Genomic DNA, 20,435 nt, shown 5'->3' with positions numbered 1-20,435 from the left:
GTGACTGGCACCGCAGATTAATTGCTCCTCGCAAAAAGATACCCAACCTACCACCCGTTGAGAATCCTGATCTTACACACAGGCCCGTTGGAGCCAGCCAGCAGCTGCACTTCATCAAATATGGGTGATACTCAAAATGATCTCTTATGACTTTAACGCGACAATAACAGAGATAAAAAATAAAAGTAAAACCGGACAATTGAAAGGTGACTCAAGGCCTAAATTTGATGGTCACCTCAAGATTGGACATCTTTTAAAATGTCCTCTCTGGAGATTGGATTTGTTTGCCCTCGTTAGCATGAACAAAAAGTCATTGTGTTACACATCATAAAAAATATATGAAACAAATTTAAAAAAAAAATCAATCAATAAATAAATAAATACATAAATAAATAAATAAACAAAAATAGCCCAGTTTTTTTTTTAACTAAATCCCAGTGGAGCAAAAAGAACCAAGCAGAAGCAATGGGAGTGTGAATGGACTGGTGGGGTTCTTCATAATAAAAAAAAAAAAAAAAGAGTTTTTTTTTTTTTTGGGAAATTAAAAAGAGCACAGAGAAAAGGTTCTTTGCGCTGTCAAAGCCAGTCAGTGTCTGTCCTGGCAGAGCCGCCCGTCTCCCGGGCAGCCCGTCACAATGAAGGCCCGACACACCTCTCACTTCCAATCTGCGTCCTCCACTGCGGGCCTCCGATTTCAAACTCTCATTAAATTGCCCCCGTTTCAATTGTCCAGCAAAAAGCGGCCATCAGTTTTATTGACAAAAACATCCAAGTCTCTTTCATTCATTGGACCGAGAGATTTCTCCACTTTAAGCCAAATATAAACATGGCGATTACAACGGCAACAATCGCGTTGTGCGCTAATAAACGTGAGCGACAAGGCTTGATCCTCGCAAAAAAAAAAATTCTTCAATAGACAACCCCCCCATTCCAAATCGCATTGTCGCGCAAATCCTGTGATAAAAGGCCTGAGAGTAACTCTGCGTTTAGACTCTTGAAGACTTTGGTTAAGCCAGTGCCTCTGCTACTTTCCAGCCCGGGCATAAATCTGTCTCTCAATGGCGATTGGCTCAAGACGAGGGGGCCATCTTTTTCACACGCCCCCCCCATCCCGTCGTCGACGCCACTTGCATAGTGTGTAGCCGTCACCAGACAATGGCTGGTTACTGGCAATTAAACAGCATTTGCCCAGGAATCCGTGGCACTGGTCTAATGGCATTACCGTTGGATGATTCAATCCTTGAATAGTCAACAGGATTTCGCCTCTCTGCAGGAAAATACTGCTTCATCGAATTACCCGTATTACATAGATTTAGCCAAAGATTATGATTCAGGGTTCACAGATTACGGCGTCCCTAAAAAAGTTGATAGGCTCACAAGAGCGGAAATTTAAGAGTGAGATTCAACTAACCAAGTAGTCAATAACTGATGGGACATTGTGAGATCGATATTTGACCCACAAATATCTATTTGTTTAAAAACCGGCAGGTCTCCAGTCAGATGTTAAGCAGCACATTTGCGGCCTTCAACCTCCTCGCGGGCCGAGCAGGCAGAAGCGGGAAAAGGGGCCAAGTCCATTATCTCACAATGACGAGGCTAATTACCGGGCCGGGCAAGCCGCAAATCACACGGCAGCAGACCGCCTCGTCTTGCGTCCTCTGCTCACCCCACGTCTTAATTGCTCTTTTATTCTCGCTGCGTGTTTTGCGACTGTGCTGACACTCCTCAGCCATTTTGCCACATGAAAGCGAGATGCTAATTGCCTGCTATGGAAAATATTGGTGGCTGTGATTAGCAAGCGTTTTGGCATGAGGGAGCATTGAGACAGCGCGCTTAATGTTAAAAAAAAAAAAGCATTTTGTTATTGGTTTGTCTTTGTCCACATTTTGGGTGGTGAGGTTGAAAGTCTTGGAGCGGCCATTGTGCGCGGTAATTGTCAGACAGCAATGCTGGCAAATTGTTGACAGATAATCAGCAAAATTACAGGAAAATTAGCTCAGGCGACAAATTGCTGTCATTAGTATTCATGACCACAAAACCCCTATTTTGTCAGAATGTCACACAAACATACACACAAACAGAATTTTATACTCAATTTGGACAACTGTCAAGATGATGAAGAAACACACTAAACTTAATTGGGTGGTGACTTGCACTGGTTCGGATTAATTGGTTCCAGAAAAACTTGACTCAAATATGACTGTTGCTACTTTAGAATATGACTCAAGGAAAAGTAGTCCGAGTAAGTATTCTGCGAAAAGTAGGAAATAGGAATACTGAAAACAGAAGGGGACTTAAAATTAACTCCTGAGGGACACCGCAATAAAAACATTTTGTCAAGGCTCAAAAACCGAACCGCCATTTTTTGCCCACGGTTAAAAATGTTACTTATGTTTATGTGGCGGTTTGCTCGACACCTTCAAATATTTGGTCACCATATCTCAGGTGACCTCGGACCCGGAGCTTTAGCAGAACCCCGGTGCGCCCCTGAAATGCTCTTTCACGCACTTAATTGCTTTGTGTGATACCTCAAAAGAGACGACGGAGGAAGAGCAGCTACTTTTCCCGACGGTTGGAGCCGTGTTGGAGTCTTCCAGCAGCGAAGCAATTGGTAAAGGAGGAGGCGGATGGGGAGGGGGTTGTCGGCTGTTCAAAGGCTGGCTTTTTGCATTGTTGGTCAGTTGGGGATTAAAGTCCTTGGTTCGGTGGCCCAATAGACCTTTCTAATTAAAAAGGATAAAAAGCAGGCAGACACACACCAAAAAAAACAGAAGCAGAAAGAGAGAGAGAAGTGAGAGAGCAAATCTAGTGCTAAAAGAAAGAAAACTGTTTTCAGTGTAACAACAGCGGCCATCAATTGAAAATGGATTAACTTTACACTCTAGTCCAGTGGTTCTCAAACAGGGTTGGGGGAAGTGAGCTGTGGTTGGGGGGGAATAATTTGTAATAAATTACTAGTTTGTACCATTAAATACTCATGCCAATAAAACAAAGAAATGAACTCTCTATACTAAAGCTTTGATGAATTAAAAGGTGTTTTTAATGACATTTTTCCTCTTGATTTATTATTAAAACATTTCAGGTTTTTCTCAGAAACATTTTATCCTCAATAACAAAACGTTGGATGAATTTCAATAACATTTTAAGTTGGGCAATTCAACTAAATGTTTTCGGCTTACAATGTTTTGTCAAGAGGATTCACTGTACTTTTAACTCATACAAGCTTGAAGACATTCCATTCTTTTTTTTGTCTCTCTTGAAACTATACACTGTTTGCCGTCATCAGAATGTGAATAGACAATTGTGTGTGTGTGCTGCAGCCCAGATGCTAAGTGCCAGTAGGTGGGCTGTTTACCGTGCGGATGGCTGCTTGTGTTTTTGTTTGGCCCGCCTCGCCTCCTCCCCAAGCCCAGTGGGTGCTCCGGAGCTCCCAGTAGGGGCTGGTCCTTGCTGACCAGCTTCCAGGTATGAAACCTCCTTGCTTGGTCCGGACTGGAAAGTGGGGGGTTAACGAGCTAGCAGCAGGGACAAGAAATGCGAACCCCCAATCGGTAAACTGCAAATTGGAAAATGTAGATATGCAAAAATGAGTAGGTGCAGAGTACATTTAAGGTTATTCTCAAATTTCCTCAAAAACCCAACATTCCTCTTTATTTTGGTGATTAGGATAAAAGAAAATTCCCGTGAGCAGCAGTGTGTCATTTTACCAGATAGCAACAATTAGCATCCATCATCGAGTTCTCAGCATGAGATTATCCCTCACAGTTTGCTAGCAACTCTTTAGCTGACAACCTCATTAGCGAGGTGTTAGGTTTCGGTGTACGTTTACACAAGTAACTGGAAACCGACAAAGAATTGTGTGGGTTTTGCCTCAAAATGCAAAATTGAAGGTGGGGGGGGGGGAATTGACACTACTGTATTGATCGACTGATGTGTCCTCGCAATATTTCAATTGCAAAAAAGATCATTTGTCAAACACCTGCTGCCATCTAAGAGTTTTTCCAATAAAGCAAAACAAGTCAATACCCAAAAGGACGCACGCTTTGCTTCTTTTGCGGCATTATCAATATGCCTATCAATAACTCTATCAGTGTCGCATTGACTGTGCAGATGGTAGTACAAAACTAATGTGCCATGTGTGTGTTTGTAAAAGAGATGGAGATGACTTGGTGGGCCGAGTCATTGATTTGACCTTGATCACAGACATCCCGGCCAGCTCATTAGGTACACTAGCTGTCCCTTGCAATATATGCCTGACTCTGTCAATTGGCCTGCAGACAGGAGGAGGAGCGCGTATTGCCTCGCGCATTAACAAGATCATTTACCTTTTCTTTGACAAGCGCGGACGCCCGTTTAGCTGTAAAATGCTCCCCCCTGGGGGCTGGGAGATATCTTTGCCTCCATGAATTATATATAATACAGCTGAAGATGAAAGCGCTCAGCGGGGATCTGACAAGATGGCTGACGGAGCAGGAGGGAGGACGGCTCTTTGGTGAAGGCTGGAAAGGAAACTAGATGAATTATACTTTTTTGCTGGCATTAATGACGTGCCGCTTTCCCTGTCAAGAAGGAGCAGTGGCAGTTTCTGCTATGTGCGTCAGGTGCATTATAAAATTACTACACGAAATAGTTTTTTATTTTGTAATCATTAGTACTTGTAAGTGGAATTGCGCCCCCTTGTGGGATTCCCCTCATTGATAAGAAGGAGGAAAGGGCATCAAAATCTGATAAAAAAAAGTATGAATGGCAATGATCAATACATAAAAATATATAACAAAAAATAACAGTACAGAAGAAAAGTCCGCATTGTAGCACGTGACCAAATTATAGTGTCCTGTTCTCTCCTTTCCATTGGCTCCTAAAAGTCTGTCTTTTTCCCTCTCTTGCTCTCTCTCCCTCTCTCTATTTTTGTGCATAAATAGTGCATATCATCACTGAGTGTCATCCACTTCACAACTGGAATTGAGCAGCGAGAGGTGAGGCCCTTGAATGCACCACCATTGAGGTACGTGGAAAAGTTGATTTTGCTGTATTTGAATTGAGCAGTCCCCAAGGAAGGGGAGGGTGAGGGGAGAGGAGGAGGGCGGGAGGAGGGAGTTAATTGAGGAGGCGTTTTCTTTTTTGGGCGGGGGGGGGGGGGGCTAAGGAAACTTTTGCTGTGTCAACGCCCCTCCAGGCAAAGAGGCATTCAAGCGTTTAATAGAACACAAGTTGTGATAAAACCACTTGAATGTGTGCATTAGGATGTCTCCCACGTATATACGACGGAAAACACTAATAAGGCTTAATTATAGTGATAAAATCAGTTAGAGGGGCGGAAATGAATACAAGTTTAGGAAATTAGTACTTTAAAAAATACTAAGCATATATTGTAGGTTATTTTAATGATGGAAGAAAGATATACTTTAAATAATTGAAAAGGGCTATAAAAACATAGCAAAGAATTAGATGATGTTTTAAATAATATCAATTTGGTATAAAAAAATAGTCACATTTAATTATATTTGGAAGTAGCTATTTTGTAACAACTTTAGATGACATTTAATTTATTGATAAATGAAATCTTTTCAAAATAAATAAATCTAGAGTTCAATTCAAGGTGATCAAAATCAAATTGTACAGGAGTACAGAAAGCAGCTGTAGACTAACAATAAGGGGAAAAAAATAGTACTTACAATAATAATAACAAAAATGGTGCATGTGTCGGTTATTATGGTGCATATTGAGGGTGTTTTTTACGGGGGGGGGGTGTTTGGGTGTGTGTTCGTGCGTGTCTGGGAGTCAGCTGGTGTGATCAACACAATGCCACTCTTTGTCTTGCATGGGTGTGCTGATGCAAAAATGAGGAAAGTGGACTACTTGTGAATATATGTCCAAGTATATTCAGAGAATATAAATTAATATAATATAACCCCTCTTGAACTGTTTCTTATGATGAAAATCATTTCAAAACTTGATTATGTTTTATAATCTGTAAAACCCGGAATATAAACATAAGGAAATGTGGTTGCACAAATGTGCACACCCTCCCATAACAGAGGATGTGTCTGTGTTTACAATTAAGTCACGTACAACTTCAAAAAGTGGTCAACACACACATTGCAATAATTTAAAGTTCCACTGATGAACCCAAAATAAACTTCAGCTGTTCTAGCAGACTTTTGTTGACATTTTTGTAGTATACATATAGAAGCCCCACCCCCACTGCACAGCGTCCCCCCCAATCAGGCCAACGCGTGCCACCCAGATTAACTCATTAAAAAAAAAAAAATCATCTCTCCTTGTAGAAAGCCAATAATAATTAAAGACCGGTATTTATGATGATTAATATTGAACGGACGTGGAGCAACTGGTGGTTTGGTGGGAGTAGGAGGGGGCAGCAGTCTGGGTGGGGGCACACTCCTAAAAAGTGACAGATTGCAACGTCCGTTATTGGCTCTATTAAAAAAAGGACCGAAAAAAATTATACTGTGTGTATGCAGTGTGTGTTATGCAAGTCAAACTATACATAAAATATAATTCTTTTAATTTGTATTATATTTTACCTTTAAATACTATCATAATAAAAATTAAAATAAATATAAATAGAAATGACAAAAAATAAAAGACTTGTAAATTGTGGTCTACCACTGTACATTTTGTTTTATAGTAGTCACTCTCAAGCTATGATCCTTGGCATTCTATATTTGATTATTGCACTTGAATGCCACTTTATGCCCCCATGTGGCTCATTTGTCAAATCTACTTGACAACAAACGTGTGTGTGTGCGTGCGTGTGTGTGTGTGTGTACATGCAGTATCGCAGGTTTAATAGTACGATTTATAAAAATTACAGAGTCGGATTTTCATGGCTGTGAATCTTAAAAAAAATCACAGCATGTGGATTACGTAATCAATTTCAGCTATTATTATTATTATTTAATGATCCTACCTAAAGGGACTTTCTCTTGTAAATACGATGAAGAAAAACCTCTTCCACGGTGCATTGTGCACGTTTTAAACCCGCTCAAAAGTGTCAATCTCCTTGTTTATTTAGATTAAGATTAAGTGCTGGCTCCTAATCAACACTTTGCGATAGTCTCACCTTCCAAATCTAATTACCGGGAGCAATTCATTAGTAGATGAGTCTGGGGGGCGGGGTCGTTCAAATTGAGGAGGAGGCGGGTGCATGTGTTTGCTTGCACTGTCGATATGATGTCAGAATTAGCCCAGCTTCTTTATTACTGCCTCCCAAAGTTGTCCTTCGTATTGTAATGGGGGCGCATTGACATGTACGGACCTTTTAATGCAAACAAATAAAAATTTTTTTGGAGGTATTGGTGGGGGCGCGCTGCGCACTGTGAAGGAGGGGGGCGGGGGCGTCTTCATTGTATCTGAATGGCGTAGCTCAGTTCGCAGCTTTTGTTTGCAACTTCTTATTGTTATCAGCGTTACTTATCGTCAACAGTGGGCTTTGTCCCGGCAAATGGCCCCCCAATCAGCTGTCCATTTAGTTGCGGCCTAACCTGTGGGTGGGTATATATGGTAATGCTTGATGAGGAGGGGCGAGGACGGGGGGCGAGGGAAGAGGGGGTGCTTTTTTTTTTAACGACAATGTTTTGTTTTTAAGAGAGGAGTGTGTTTTGTGGGGACAGACAGACAGCTGAGAGGGAGGGGGAGAGGCAAGGGGAGGGGACCTAAGGGTTTAAGAGACCCTGCACACGTTTGGGACCCTCACTTCTTTTGCTGCACTTCAATCATTATCTTGGAACGAAAAGAGCAGGATTAAACTTTTTTTTTTCATTTTATTTTTGGAAGTTTGTTGTATTTTTTTTGTCTTACCAGCCATCATCATGATGTCCTACTTGAAGCAGCCCCCTTACACGGTGAACGGACTCAGTTTGTCCGCCCCTGGGGTGGATCTGCTGCACCCTTCCGTGGGATACCAAGGTAAATACTAAATATTGCATGCATTTCGTGACCCAAAATGTGGTCGTTTTAATCATGTATGTTTAATTATATTTGCATACAGGCACACCTCGGAAGCAGCGGCGGGAAAGGACTACCTTCACCAGGGCCCAGCTGGACATACTGGAGAATCTGTTCATCAAGACCCGCTACCCGGACATCTTCATGAGGGAAGAGGTAGCCCTCAAGATCAACCTGCCTGAATCCAGAGTGCAGGTGAGACCGATAAAAAAAAAACAAAAAAACATTCATGATGGGCTGCATTGTTCGTTTCACTTGTTCAATTAAAACAAGTCAATTACACTCAAGGCGATTTGACAGAGAAGGCAATTCCCTCCCTCATATCCCAAATAAATGCATACAATAAATAATTGTAATTGTTTCTTGTGGAATATACTAAATTTGTGAGATGGTAGAATTTGGGCTTCTCAAAAACGTTAGATTTCTTTTTTGTTGAATTACTTCACTCAGTCAAATAATTTAATGATAGTCTAATTTAGTGAGATCCACCAATATGACACTTGCATTGATTTAAAATGGTTCAGGTATATATGAGTGGGGAAAAAAATCATCCTGCAAATTTTTTTATCATCTAATGCATTTTGTTGTATTAAATACATGCATGATTGGTTACAACTGTTTCCTCACATACAGAGTTTTAAATTATATGTATTTATAAATGTATGAAAAATATATGAGTATTTCGAGTAAAAGTTATTTTTAGGGTTTAATGTAGGATGGTTTCTGTATATATGCAGGCATTTAAATAGAATTAATTGGTGGTAAGATTCTTGCATGTGTAAAAATAATGCAACTAATTTGTAAATAAGCATTTGTGGTTTGAATATTGTTTTAGATTGAGGTGTTTTAGCATATAAAGTTTTAATATTTGGGAAAGTAAATGGCTTTGAAATATTAATTGTGACAAGTAAAATAGTTTTAGTAGAGTTTTGTTACACGATAATAATGGTTTATCCCCTCCAGGTATGGTTCAAAAACCGAAGGGCCAAGCACCGCCAGCAGGCCCAGCAGACCCAAAGTGGAGCACCGAGCAAAGCGTCCAGCACCAAGCCAGTGAAAAAGAAGGCCTCCCCGGTGCGGGAGGCCAGCTCGGACAGCGGGGCGAGCGGCCAGTTCACGCCGCCCTCCAACGCCTCTCTGCCGGTCGTAAGCAGCGCAGCAGCACCGGTGTCCATCTGGAGCCCGGCTTCCATTTCGCCTCTATCCGACCCCATGTGCACTTCCTCGGCGTCCTCCTGCATGCAGCGCTCCTATCCGGTGACGTACACGCAAGCTACGTCGGCCTACAACCAGGGCTACACGGGCTCGTCGTCCTTTTTCCCCGGCATGGACTGCGGCTCGTATCTCTCTCCGATGCACCACCACCATCAGCTGAGCTCCGCTATGAGCCCAATGAGCGGTGGAAGCGGCAGTGGGGTGTCCAACCATCTGAGCCCGGCGTCGTCGCTCTCCTCATCGGCGTACGGCTACGGAGGCACCGCGGACTGCCTGGACTATAAAGACCAGACGGCTTCGTCCACATGGAAGCTCAACTTCAACGCGGATTGTTTGGATTATAAAGAGCAGCAAGCGGCGTGGAAGTTCCAGGTTTTGTGATCCGACTTCCACGCCCCGGAGGGGGGACTCCTCTTCTACCTCTGGCGGACAAAGCAGGACTGCGGCTTCTTTTTCTCCTTTTCGCCTGAGCAGTCACACTCCCAACTTTGATCAAGGACATGGAACGTTTCCCCAAATTAAGGGTGCAACTTTTTCTGGGAGGGGGAAAAGTTTTAATAAGCTCATTATGAGTCATGATCAAAGTTGGTGTGTGCGAGACCTCTGATGGATGCACTACTTAATTTATGACAAATGTGTTTAAAACGAAAGACAATCAAAACTTTCCCCGTCTTCACCCAGTTTTGTTTTTTTCAATGTTATTCTGAAATCATCTCATCCTTTTTTGCTATTTGTTTAATGACAAATTATTATAGTTAAAAGGGGACTATGCAGGTAAAGCTGTATTTAAAAGGACAGACACACCCTCAGTAATAAAAAGAAATAAATAAACATGAGCCAAGTTGCATGTGTACATTATATGTGCTGTATTTGCTTTGTTTGTGACCTCTATTGCATTGCACATTTATGAGAAAAGACATATTGCAAAGATAGGGGAAAATAAGTCATCAGTGTAAATAAATAGAAAACCAGTTACCAGTCAGACAATTACGAGACAAAAGACATTATGAGAATAAAGTTAAGATGACATCAACAGTCAGAAGACAAGTCAGAATTTTACAAGGCATGATGTTAGAAAAAGTCATAGTTATGGGAATAAAATCCAAGAATTGCAAGAATAAACAAAACAAAAAATACAAGATAAAAGTTTCAATGAATGTTAGGGAGTGATAGACAATTACAAGAATAATGGTGCAAAATCTGGAAAAATAAAGTCAAGAATAAAGTCATTCCACAAGAAGAAAAGAGGTAATAATATGATACTAGAACTGTCCCATCTTATGAGACGTCATCAGGATATGGAAGAAAAGCCATAATGTTATGAGGGAAAAAAAGTTGACCAATTGAGAAAAGTCATAATAGTATGAGAACTGTAAAAAGTTCAATAAAGTTGTAAAATGGTGAAAAAAAAAAAAGATGTAAAAGTCCACCTATGCACTTTTCAGCTCACACACATTAATAATAGACTATAAACACTGAAGTACAGTACTTCAACTTCTCACCCAGCACCTCTTCCAATTCAAGAGCCGATTAATCGATAAAATCACTTCCATCTGCTGCAGGGATTAAGATATTTTATTTTTTTGTTGGAGCTGTCTACGTGCGGATTATAGGCGAGGAGCGGCATGGCGCTATCGCTCTAATTAGGACGAGAGGACTGCTTTGTTGCCCGTTTGACCTCCAATTAGCAGCCAATGATACAGAAAGATGAGTCAGTCTCAAACGTTTGTATCAAAACGCATCACTGCAAACAAAGCGAACATTTTTAGGGCCGAATTGAAAAGACGGGAAAAAGTCATAGAAAGACAACATCATTGTTTAAAACGTCGCCAGCCGTCACGGAACCCGATGGAGACATCGAAGTACGGCGTCCAGAATCGATTTCAACAGGTTGTGAAGACAAAATGGCAGCGGAGAGCAGAAAGTCAGGAGCGGTCCTCATCGAGCCAGACATGGGGAGAGCCCCCCCTCGGACCCTCTAGTATACATTGGCTTTTAATTAAGCACAAGCGCCACCAGAGGGGCCATATGGAGCCACCAGACGCGCTTCATTAATCCCCCGTTCGCTTGTGAGCATGGCAAACAATCAAGTAGAAGAGCAAGCCTCGGAAGCTTCTTTTGGCTGCCGCGCTTTTTTTTTTGCTTTTGTTCCTGAGGCCAGGCTTTCCCAAGCGGATCCACTTGACCGCGGGTCTGAGAATTCCACACCGGATTCCCGACGGTGTCGAAGGTCACCTACACTCGACTGTTTGACATATACGGTCGAAATTTGTAGGATGTTTCAACAACAACAAAAAAGTTGTTCACCAAAATCGTGTGAATTGTTTTAGATATGGCTGTTATTGAAAATAAAATTGCACAAATTACAAGAAATGTCATAAAGACACAAAAAATCCATTAAACGTTTTTTTATTATATTTGTATTGACTTTTTTTTTTTCGTAAAACACCATTATGCTCCTATAAAATGAATTTCTCGTAATTTAACTAAATGCTCCGGCCATATCTCAACCACTTAACATGTCTCATAAGTGAAAGGTCAATTAGTGTCTGGGAGCGAGGAAAGGCGCGACGCCGCACATCAAGAAACGTTTAAAACGGACGATTTTTGAATAAAAGTCCCATTGGGACGGACAAAGGGAGCAGGGGGGGGGCTGATATAGACTTGTATAATTATGAGATCAGCTGTGTGACTTTTTTTTTTGTTTGTTGCAGAAACAAAAGAAAGGAGTGAAAGTAGACCGGGGCAACTGAGCAACTGTCAAAGGCGAGTAGCAGCAATGGCATTAAAAAGCGAACGTGGGAGCTAAGCGGCCAATTTTGTTGGTGAGAACACAACTGTAGACTATTGTTATGCATAAGTATGTGTCCTACATTCTATCACACATCAACACGGCAGCGCATACATAATTCATCCGCGATGACGACGACAACAACACTGCTGCTCCACTCGTGGAATCTCATTTGAATGTGCGAGACAATGGCGCTTGTGTGCCGGAGTGAGACGGTCCGTTGCAGAAATTCACGAGACGCAAAACGGCCGTCGGGGATTCAATTTGCAATTTACTGGATAGGAAGAACTGTATTTGTGTATCCATTAGTCAACTCCCAAAAATGCCACTCACATATCTGTAGGAATAATCACACAGATTATTTTTTATCATTAACACACAATGAAGTTAGGCGCTAATATATTAATGCTAAAACATACACAAATCCGATTCCGGGTTTCAAGAAAAATCCAGAATATGTAAAAAAAATAAAAATACTATAAATGTAATGCCTACTTAATGGTTCTTTCTATCCATTTAGCCATAATGGAACGGATTTACGAATGTTCCGCCAATAAAACACTCCCGCCCTTTTAACGAATGACCATTAGCGGGTGCACATCATAAATCTCTTTATCAAAGAGCGACAGGGAGATGGCGAGAAACAGATGACATCAATTTAATCCTCAAAATCACATCCACGAGATGGGTGTGCCAAACAGATGTTAACGAAGTGACTTGCTAGCTCGGTCCAATCCTTTTATTTGTTTTTTTTTCCAATGCGAAATTGATTGTAGCGTTAAGTAAATTTAAGAAAATATTAGGAATTTGATTACTAAATACGATGTATTCTATCTGTGCGCAAAATCACCTTTAAACTGTTTATCGCCACTTTCCCATTACCAATTAAATTGATTGGAAGAGGCACAGTAAGGCGGCCATTTTTTTTTAATTGGCGAAACACCTGATTGGTCGCGTCGCTCGGTACACACCGGGCTTAAGGGGTACACAGAGCGACGTGAGTGCGGACAACACAGAGCTTTGTTGTGTGGATGTGGCTCAATCTCGTGAGCGTGTGCCCCGCGACGCAACCCCCGCAGCCGCCACACGCAGGGCCACCTGCTCTGGGATTAGAGCGCATGTGGATTACACGCGTCACAATAGAGGTATACAAACACAAATATGGACGCGCACCCGCAGACACGCGCGCGCAAAGCGGACAGGCTTCGCTCCTCGCTAATAGCATCTAATATTTGTCAACGCGCTTTGCTAGCATTTATTAGCGTGGCTATTTTAAATTATATGATCACTGACAAACCTTGTAACCGCAGCCTCGGAATATTTCATGACACACCTGTATTGCATTGCATTATATATAATGTATAATATCCTCTGGTAAACCTTTTTGCAGAATGCTATTTATAAAGATGAAATTCACTAATTACAAAATATTGCAGAAAAGAAGATTTGTGGGTCGGCCATGAATATATATTTTTTTAGGGATAAAACCACTGCCTCGGTTTTGATGGTCGCACATGTCTTCCTACAAAGTCTGATGGGGTTACTGAGACACACAAAAAGCGAGTCCGGTACTGGACACATACCCCTCGAGCACCTCTTCCCTCCGCCCACACCCCGATCCCTCCAAAAAGCCTCCCTACCCCGACCGCCACGGGGGTTGCCGGGTTTGTTTTGCTAATGACCCCATCCCGTTATGACCTCATTCAAGTTGCGCTGGGTAATTGGTGGCACACTGACACACTGTGGTGGTTTGACAGAAGGTGGGACAGGTGGGGTGGGCTACGTCCCATTGTAAACACTCCTCCCTGACAAATAAGGTATTGTTATTGATGATTAACGGCAACGGTGTGACTTGACTGTGTGTCAGGCAAAGAAAAGGACAATGATGATCAATTCAGTGTAACAATGATTTTGATTACAGCGTCAAATTACTTCACTCGTTCAAAATGGTTGTTGCGACAACTTTGTTGACCCGTGGGCCACATAAGAACTACTTTGTTCCTCATTCCTCGACAACAATCCCACTTCATCATCTTGACATGACTCTTCTTCCCTGCTGTGACAGACCGCGGCCCCTTTTAACACGCATGTAACACGGCGCAAAATTATACCCTTGAGATGTGAGCACGTGGTTGCGTGTGCGTGTTAAGTGGCGACAAGTCTCTTGTGAGAAAACGCCCGAGGTCATCCGCTGGGTGTGCTATGTCTGTCAATGATTCATTAGTCAAATGAATTCAAGTGCGTGCATCAATAATAATTAAAAAAAACGACTGTGGTTGGATATCAGCTTTGATTAATGTGTTGAGTGTGTAATTAGGAGCACTTACCTCTCATTAATCAGATGCTTTCTTAATTAATTAGCATAAATGGTCTTCCCTGAAGTCTGCTTTATCCTGATGGCACTACATGACAAGATATATGGAGATTTTAATTGTATAAAAATAAAAATAAAATAAAATGAAATTACCAAGTACTTACAATAGTTGTGTGACACTCTTCTTCGTCTGTCAGCAGAACAGTATCATACTGACCCCTGGTGGCCAAGGCATAGCTGAAGGCAAAGCACAAAGAATTGAAGCATTAAATCATGATGGACAAACCTCTTAATTCTTGACATTCTATTTATTAGTGTTAGTTAGTAGTAGTAAGTAGTAAAAACATTTTACAAAAATAGTCATGAATATTCACTGTAATTATGATTAGTGTTAAGGGTCGTTTAATTATTAATTTGGGTTACGTCAGAGCGAAACAACACTGTAAATCGAATTCTGAACAAAATGAATTTGACTCGACTTTTTGTCCAATCTTACTGAATATGCGTGCATGCTCTTTCTGTCTATGAGTTCGCAATTATAATATTTTTTAGTGGTGGCAGCTGCAATAAAAGTCCCCCCTTGCACTTCTTCCAATCAACCTCATCCTACTATCACAGCGGACAGGGTTCACTTGCAGAGAGACCAAGCGAGGGTATTACGGCGAGGAGAGAGAAAAGAGAGGCAGGCAGGGTATTATAAGCGAGCGGGGATGAGAGCAGTGAAGGCATTTGGAGTCTTTATTCGCCTGCCTAAGCCACGGGCTGCGCTCCCAATCCGATTGGTCGATAGGGCCAGCCATGTAAATGAAATGCAAAGCGGAGACAGACCCCTGACTTTGCCAATTTGCCAGGGCCCCCGCCTTGCCGTTGTCTTTATCGGTCCGTTTTCCTCACCACGTGGCGTCTTTTCATCCTCATCAGTATCACACTCTGCAGCTTCTGATTCTTACTGTCTGGTAGATAACTATTTGTCTCGTTCCTCCGCCTTCTGCCTAGACGACGAACTCTGCACTTGTCTAATTTTCAGTTCCGAGAATTTAATCCACTCAAGATTTTCCTGGGAAAACTCCAGTAGTGATTAAGCATATGATCTTTCCGTCTTTGCGTGCGCATTTGCTTGATGTTGCGTTCAAGGACTTGTCTGGCGGATTTTTCAAGCATAAACAATTTCTTCAAAAGCTGCAAGAAAACAGTCAAAACACCATTATGTATAATCAATGGGACTAATTTAACATTCATTATTTAAATTTAAGGTATTCTGTTTCTAATTTCTCATCTGAACAGGGATTAATTTATTTTTACACTTTAAGGACCGTTAAGAATTTTAAAATAATGTCAATGTATTTTGCATTCATTGTCATTAATCAGTCAATTTAAAATGGAGTGGCCCCCACAAGGAGCTTCTGCTGACACTAAACTCTTCCCTGGGGAGGTCGTGTACCAGTAATGGGTTCTCCGGCCGCAAAAAGCCCTTGCTGGAAGATTTACGTTGCACTTTATTCATTTTTATTTAGAAGTCTAATCAGCTCCAGCTGTTTTTTTGGGGGGAGACAATTTTAAGTGCAGACAAATGCAACAATCTGTCCCAGATTAAAAGATGCTGCCATAATCCCTGTAGTCCTGCCAATGACCTCAGATTGGTGCAGAGTGCTTTGATGAGGCCAGGCCTAACTGAATGCCCTGGACCATGACTTGACCAATTGCGTTCTCCCCCAATTGGGCCTCATCGTTGTTGTATTAAATTGAAGATGGATCGGAAAGTTCACTCCGAAACACAAGGTCATGATGGCTCACGTGTAGTAGGCCTACTGAGGGTTACACAACAGAAAAGGAAGGAAGGAGCCTGTCATGTACTGTATATATTTACACGCACGCGCGCACACACGCACGTCATCATCGCCTTCTCGAACCCCCCCCCATCCGCTACAAAACACACACACGCCAAGATGACAGCTCCAAGCTCCGTGGAGAATGAGTCTCGCTTGCATTACAATCGTGCAGGACAGATTCCATTAGCGCTATCTGAAATTGAGCACGGGGAGCGGAGGAGCGGCAGGCAGGCTTCGGCATTTGCGCTCTTATCAGAGCGGCGAGGGTGAGCGCTGACGCCGACGTCACTAATCCGGACGGTCGGGATGGAGCGCAAACACGCACGTAGTCGTCACATACACGCGTGCGCTGATGAAAAGAGAAGTTGTTGCAAAAGAGAGTAGAGACAACAAGACCCCTGTGGAAGTGTTTTTTCTTTTCTTTTGGGGGGGCCACATCATGAGTCCTGATGCGTTTGGAAGCTTTCCACTCATACTTGGAGCTATTTAGTTTTCATATCCGAAGATTCATGCTATTTTAGCTGATAAATATTTGTTATCAATGTTTAACATGTTTAATAAGTCTACATAAATTTTGCGGCGCCAATAAGGCGTTTCCACGCATCCATCTTGGCAAGGTCAAACTAATATGTGGCTCTAAGCAAAGCTATACAACCCAAGAAATGGAAATAAAACTCCGTTCTCTACTGCCCGTCTCTCCAAGACTCCTACTGTAGTACAGCAGGAGCGCCCTCTTGTGGTTACATCTTAAATCTATCCATCTACTATATAATGAGCATCACGGCAAAGTAAATCAAAGCAAAGTAAAAAAAAAAAAGAAGTGTGACAAACTGACAAATATAATAAAACACTGAACAAGATATTTAACCTTAATTATTGCAAAATTTTGATAAAAGTTCACTGACTTATTTCTTGTTTGAAACACATACCTGTATCTTGTCCCTGTCTTTTGATTTTTGACAGCCCCTATGAAAAAGATAAAATATCTTGTTACTTCTAGAACGACATCACTTAGTCATACAATGTTATTAAAGCTTGACTTTCAGCCTAAAAATAGACCTTCGAACTGACTATTCAAACAGTTTACTATTCAAACTTTTCAGCTCGTTAACACCCATGCGGAAGTAACCTTTTACTAGCTGCTCTATGAGCCTTTTACCAGTAGAGGGCGCGAATGGGCCATTTAACATGTATTTATTTTTCATCTTGTAGCAAAACGTTCGAAGACGATGTGCGCGTAAATAATCGTTATGAACACGTGATTTTAAACGATTAAGTTGTAAACAGAAACTATCGTTAAACTTACTTTATAACGAATATTTCACTGTCAATCACAGGTTATCCCATAATACTCTTCTTAGTTTGGTGAGGACACCGGCTATTATTATTAAGGACATCTTCTTTGGGGCGACTCTAGTAGGCAGATATCGTTTTGTGGTACACAGCGACACCTACTGTACAGGAGAGACATAGTTGCCAATAGGCGTCACTGATTTCTAAATGTAAAAACTTTTTGGGTAAGTAGTAAAATAAAATAATGAAATTAATGAGTAAATGAGACATTTATTTCAAACATTTCACAAAAAGTAAATACAGCCCCAAAAGTCTACCCAAGTGCATAAGGAAGTAACTGTTAAATGTTTTGATATCACATCATGAGTCCTATTCTTGAAATAACTCATACACGCACACACACAAAAAAAAAACATTATTAATTAATTGTTAGACGAGTGAAAAGGTGTAAACAACTCACGGAGTCTGACTGTAACAGTTATGAGTGTGCTTATACAGCTAAGGCAGTAACGAGAACAGACGAAATCAGTTTCATCATTCCATTTCAACAACGTTTTAACTGTTGCGCGCCTCAATTCAAGATGAATACAGCAGCTAAAAGTAACAAAATAAGTTGACTTTTTTAGCGTGACTCAGTATATGTGACACAGTCTAAGTTGACTGTTGCAGCTCTAAAATACACAGCAATATACTTCCAAGAGTTATTTTAATTAAAAACTATAAAATATAAAAGCCTTATTCCTTATCATACTGAGTCTCCAGCAAACTATAAAAATGTAACACAACGTGATATTACACAAAATATCCTTTTGATGAGCATTTAACAGTGTAGTACAAGTTCAACATGTCACCTTTGGTACATTAGCTGCTTCATTCCTTTTTTGGCTGCTCGATGAGTTTACCCTTGTGGTACTTCTGTCCGATCCCATAGGGGACATGAGCGGAGATAGTGCCCAGTTCCTTAGCGCCCTCGATATGGAACATCTGGTCGTCAAAGTAGATGTGCGGTTTTATCTTTTGCAGCAGGGGCCCTTTAGGGGCTCCGGCCAGGAAAAGAGCCTCGTCAATCTCCAGGCCCCAACTGCGGAGGGTCTTCAGCACCCGAGCTCCTGAGCTGGCGGCGCTCCGGGCTGTGACGAGGAAGGTTCTTATGGGGCAATCCAAACGCTCGTTTTTGGCGTAGAATTTTCTTTGGAGTTTCCCCAAAGCCTCCAGGAAGCACTTCAAGGGACCCTAAAAAGTGTTGAGTTGATTGACATGACGTCAATGTCAAACCAAGATTACAATTAGTGTCCAACTAATATAACCAATGTTATATTAGAGTCGAGCAGATACCTGAGCAAGTGGTTTATTCTCAAATTTCTTCTCGTGCGCAAAAAAGCTGTCCAAGCCGCTTTGCTTGACGATGATCTCCGACTCATCTGAGAAAAGGACGGCGTCGCCATCGAAAGCCACCCTCAGCTGATTGTCGCACAGGTCGTTCTCCGTATCGGGCGTGAACATTGTTGCCGCTGCGATGCCTGAAGCATTTAAAAAAAGATGTGTAAAATAAATCAGCATATAAAAGGACAATATGATCTTCACATACCTTCATCAATGGCCTCTGTGACCTTCTCAGCATCCTTGGAGAGATACAGATTGGTCATGTAAGCTTTCAGGTAGCCTATCGGACTTTTCCCTCCGGTCATACAAAATCTCTCGATGGTCAAGTCTGAAAAAAAGTTCAAAATTGTTAGCAGATCAGCGCAGTTCTGCATGAAACCAAAAGCCAGCGTACCGTAGTGATTGATGCTGTTGATGAGGCGCACTCCGACTTGAGCGTGGTTGTTAGTCATGAGGACAATGTCGAACAACTCCTCGCCGTCTGGGTAGAGCTCTCTCAACCGAGAGTTGACCGTCATCAAAGCCTGCACGTTGTCATAAAAAAAAAAAAGATAATCGGTAACTGGGGGTTAGCCCTGATTGCTCTATACGACATGCAACTTCCTGATGTTATGCAATCAAGATATTTCAAAAATGTGCTTTGGAAAGAGAACATCAAGTCACCGAAAAGTGTGCACCAAAGTATTCAAATCATTCTAACACCCCTGAAGCTGCATACACTTATTTTGTATAAAAAGTTATCTTTCCTCATTCTAAACATATTTTGATGTCAGTGGTGGACCTTGAATTTCAGGTTGAGATGCCTGGAAACCCTCGGGTGAATTAATACGACTCGATTGCCTGCCTGGCAACGTGATTCACGACTTATGAGTCGATCAGCATCACAAAGTGGATCGGGTTACAATCGGGATGGTCCTGTGTACTGTACATACAGCTGTGAGACCAACTGAAGCATTCCAAGCACCACACCCTGCAAATATGAATTACCATGCAGAGGCTTGCTGTCAAATGCCTGCCAGCTCACCTTGACAAATGGGAAAGCAGCTCCCGGCTTCAAAGGCTCATTCTCGTGTTCCACCTGATAGGCAACGTAGCTTTCAACTCCTTCCGTTTCGTAGATGAGCCTCTCCGCCACCATGTTGAAGAGGGTTCGGGAGGACACAGCGATGGTGACAGCATTTTTGGGTTTAGGCTGGTGCAATCAAAGTAGTAACATGAGTACAACCACAAGTAAAAACTTTCAAAAGAAAACTGTCATTTCGCTTTTTCGAACTGACAGACTCTAATATAATAAATTCGTCAACGCTTCATCTATAAATTTACCGGTCTCGGTTTGTTCGTTTTGAGGTTTTCAAAAAACGATTTGGCAGCCGCCCAGTCTTTCTCCTCCTCTTTCTCCTCTGCGTTATCTTCCACTTGTCTTGACTCGTTGATCTTTATATCACTCATCTTCCAAAAGGAAAATATATTGTTTTGCCAAAGAGCTTTGAGTAAAAGTCAGTCAGGGACAACTGTGAGAAGAAAGAAAAAGGGGAAAAAAATAAGTTTGCGGAAGCGTAACAAAAGTGGATGGGCGTGTCGTTGCACGCATTGAGCAATAGGCGGAAACCTTAGCCGTGCGGCAGACAGTACATGCTTATTT

General features: G+C 41.8%; 2 protein-coding genes and 2 long non-coding RNA genes across 5 annotated transcripts; 1 reads left to right on the top strand and 3 right to left on the bottom strand.

The window, feature by feature from the left end:
• Positions 1–521: 521 nt before the first annotated feature.
• LOC119117645 lies at positions 522–7,910 on the bottom strand. Its single transcript, XR_005096568.1, has 3 exons — positions 7,822–7,910; positions 3,356–4,499; positions 522–2,723 (listed from the first exon to the last, which is right to left on the bottom strand). It is a non-coding gene; the product is annotated as an uncharacterized LOC119117645 (long non-coding RNA).
• On the top strand, positions 4,935–10,507 carry LOC119117643 (homeobox protein OTX2-like). Its single transcript, XM_037244030.1, has 4 exons — positions 4,935–5,005; positions 7,825–7,929; positions 8,012–8,163; positions 8,932–10,507. Exons 2-4 carry the CDS (start codon positions 7,833–7,835, stop codon positions 9,562–9,564), a joined length of 882 nt encoding a protein of 293 aa, XP_037099925.1. The 5' UTR covers positions 4,935–5,005; positions 7,825–7,832; the 3' UTR covers positions 9,565–10,507.
• Positions 10,508–11,698: 1,191 nt separating this feature from the next.
• Positions 11,699–17,272, bottom strand: LOC119117644. The gene is made up of 4 exons (XR_005096567.1): positions 17,189–17,272; positions 17,047–17,083; positions 14,453–14,525; positions 11,699–14,376 (listed from the first exon to the last, which is right to left on the bottom strand). It is a non-coding gene; the product is annotated as an uncharacterized LOC119117644 (long non-coding RNA).
• A 391-nt stretch (positions 17,273–17,663) lies between these two features.
• On the bottom strand, positions 17,664–20,372 carry LOC119117642 (cytosolic 5'-nucleotidase 1A-like). 2 transcript variants are annotated; one of them, XM_037244028.1, is made up of 6 exons: positions 20,105–20,174; positions 19,818–19,985; positions 19,188–19,317; positions 18,999–19,121; positions 18,746–18,930; positions 17,664–18,643 (listed from the first exon to the last, which is right to left on the bottom strand). In XM_037244028.1, the coding sequence occupies exons 2-6, from the start codon at positions 19,929–19,931 to the stop codon at positions 18,281–18,283; spliced, it is 915 nt and encodes a 304-aa protein (XP_037099923.1). In that variant the 5' UTR covers positions 19,932–19,985; positions 20,105–20,174; the 3' UTR covers positions 17,664–18,280. The 2 variants fall into 2 exon arrangements, with proteins under 2 accessions (XP_037099923.1, XP_037099922.1); XM_037244027.1 differs by having other exon boundaries at positions 17,665–18,643; positions 20,117–20,372.
• Between the last annotated feature and the right edge of the window lie 63 nt (positions 20,373–20,435).

This window comes from Syngnathus acus, chromosome 24, assembly GCF_901709675.1.
Source record: "Syngnathus acus chromosome 24, fSynAcu1.2, whole genome shotgun sequence".
NCBI lineage: Eukaryota > Metazoa > Chordata > Actinopteri > Syngnathiformes > Syngnathidae > Syngnathus > Syngnathus acus.
This window is presented reverse-complemented; position numbering and strand designations above follow the sequence as displayed.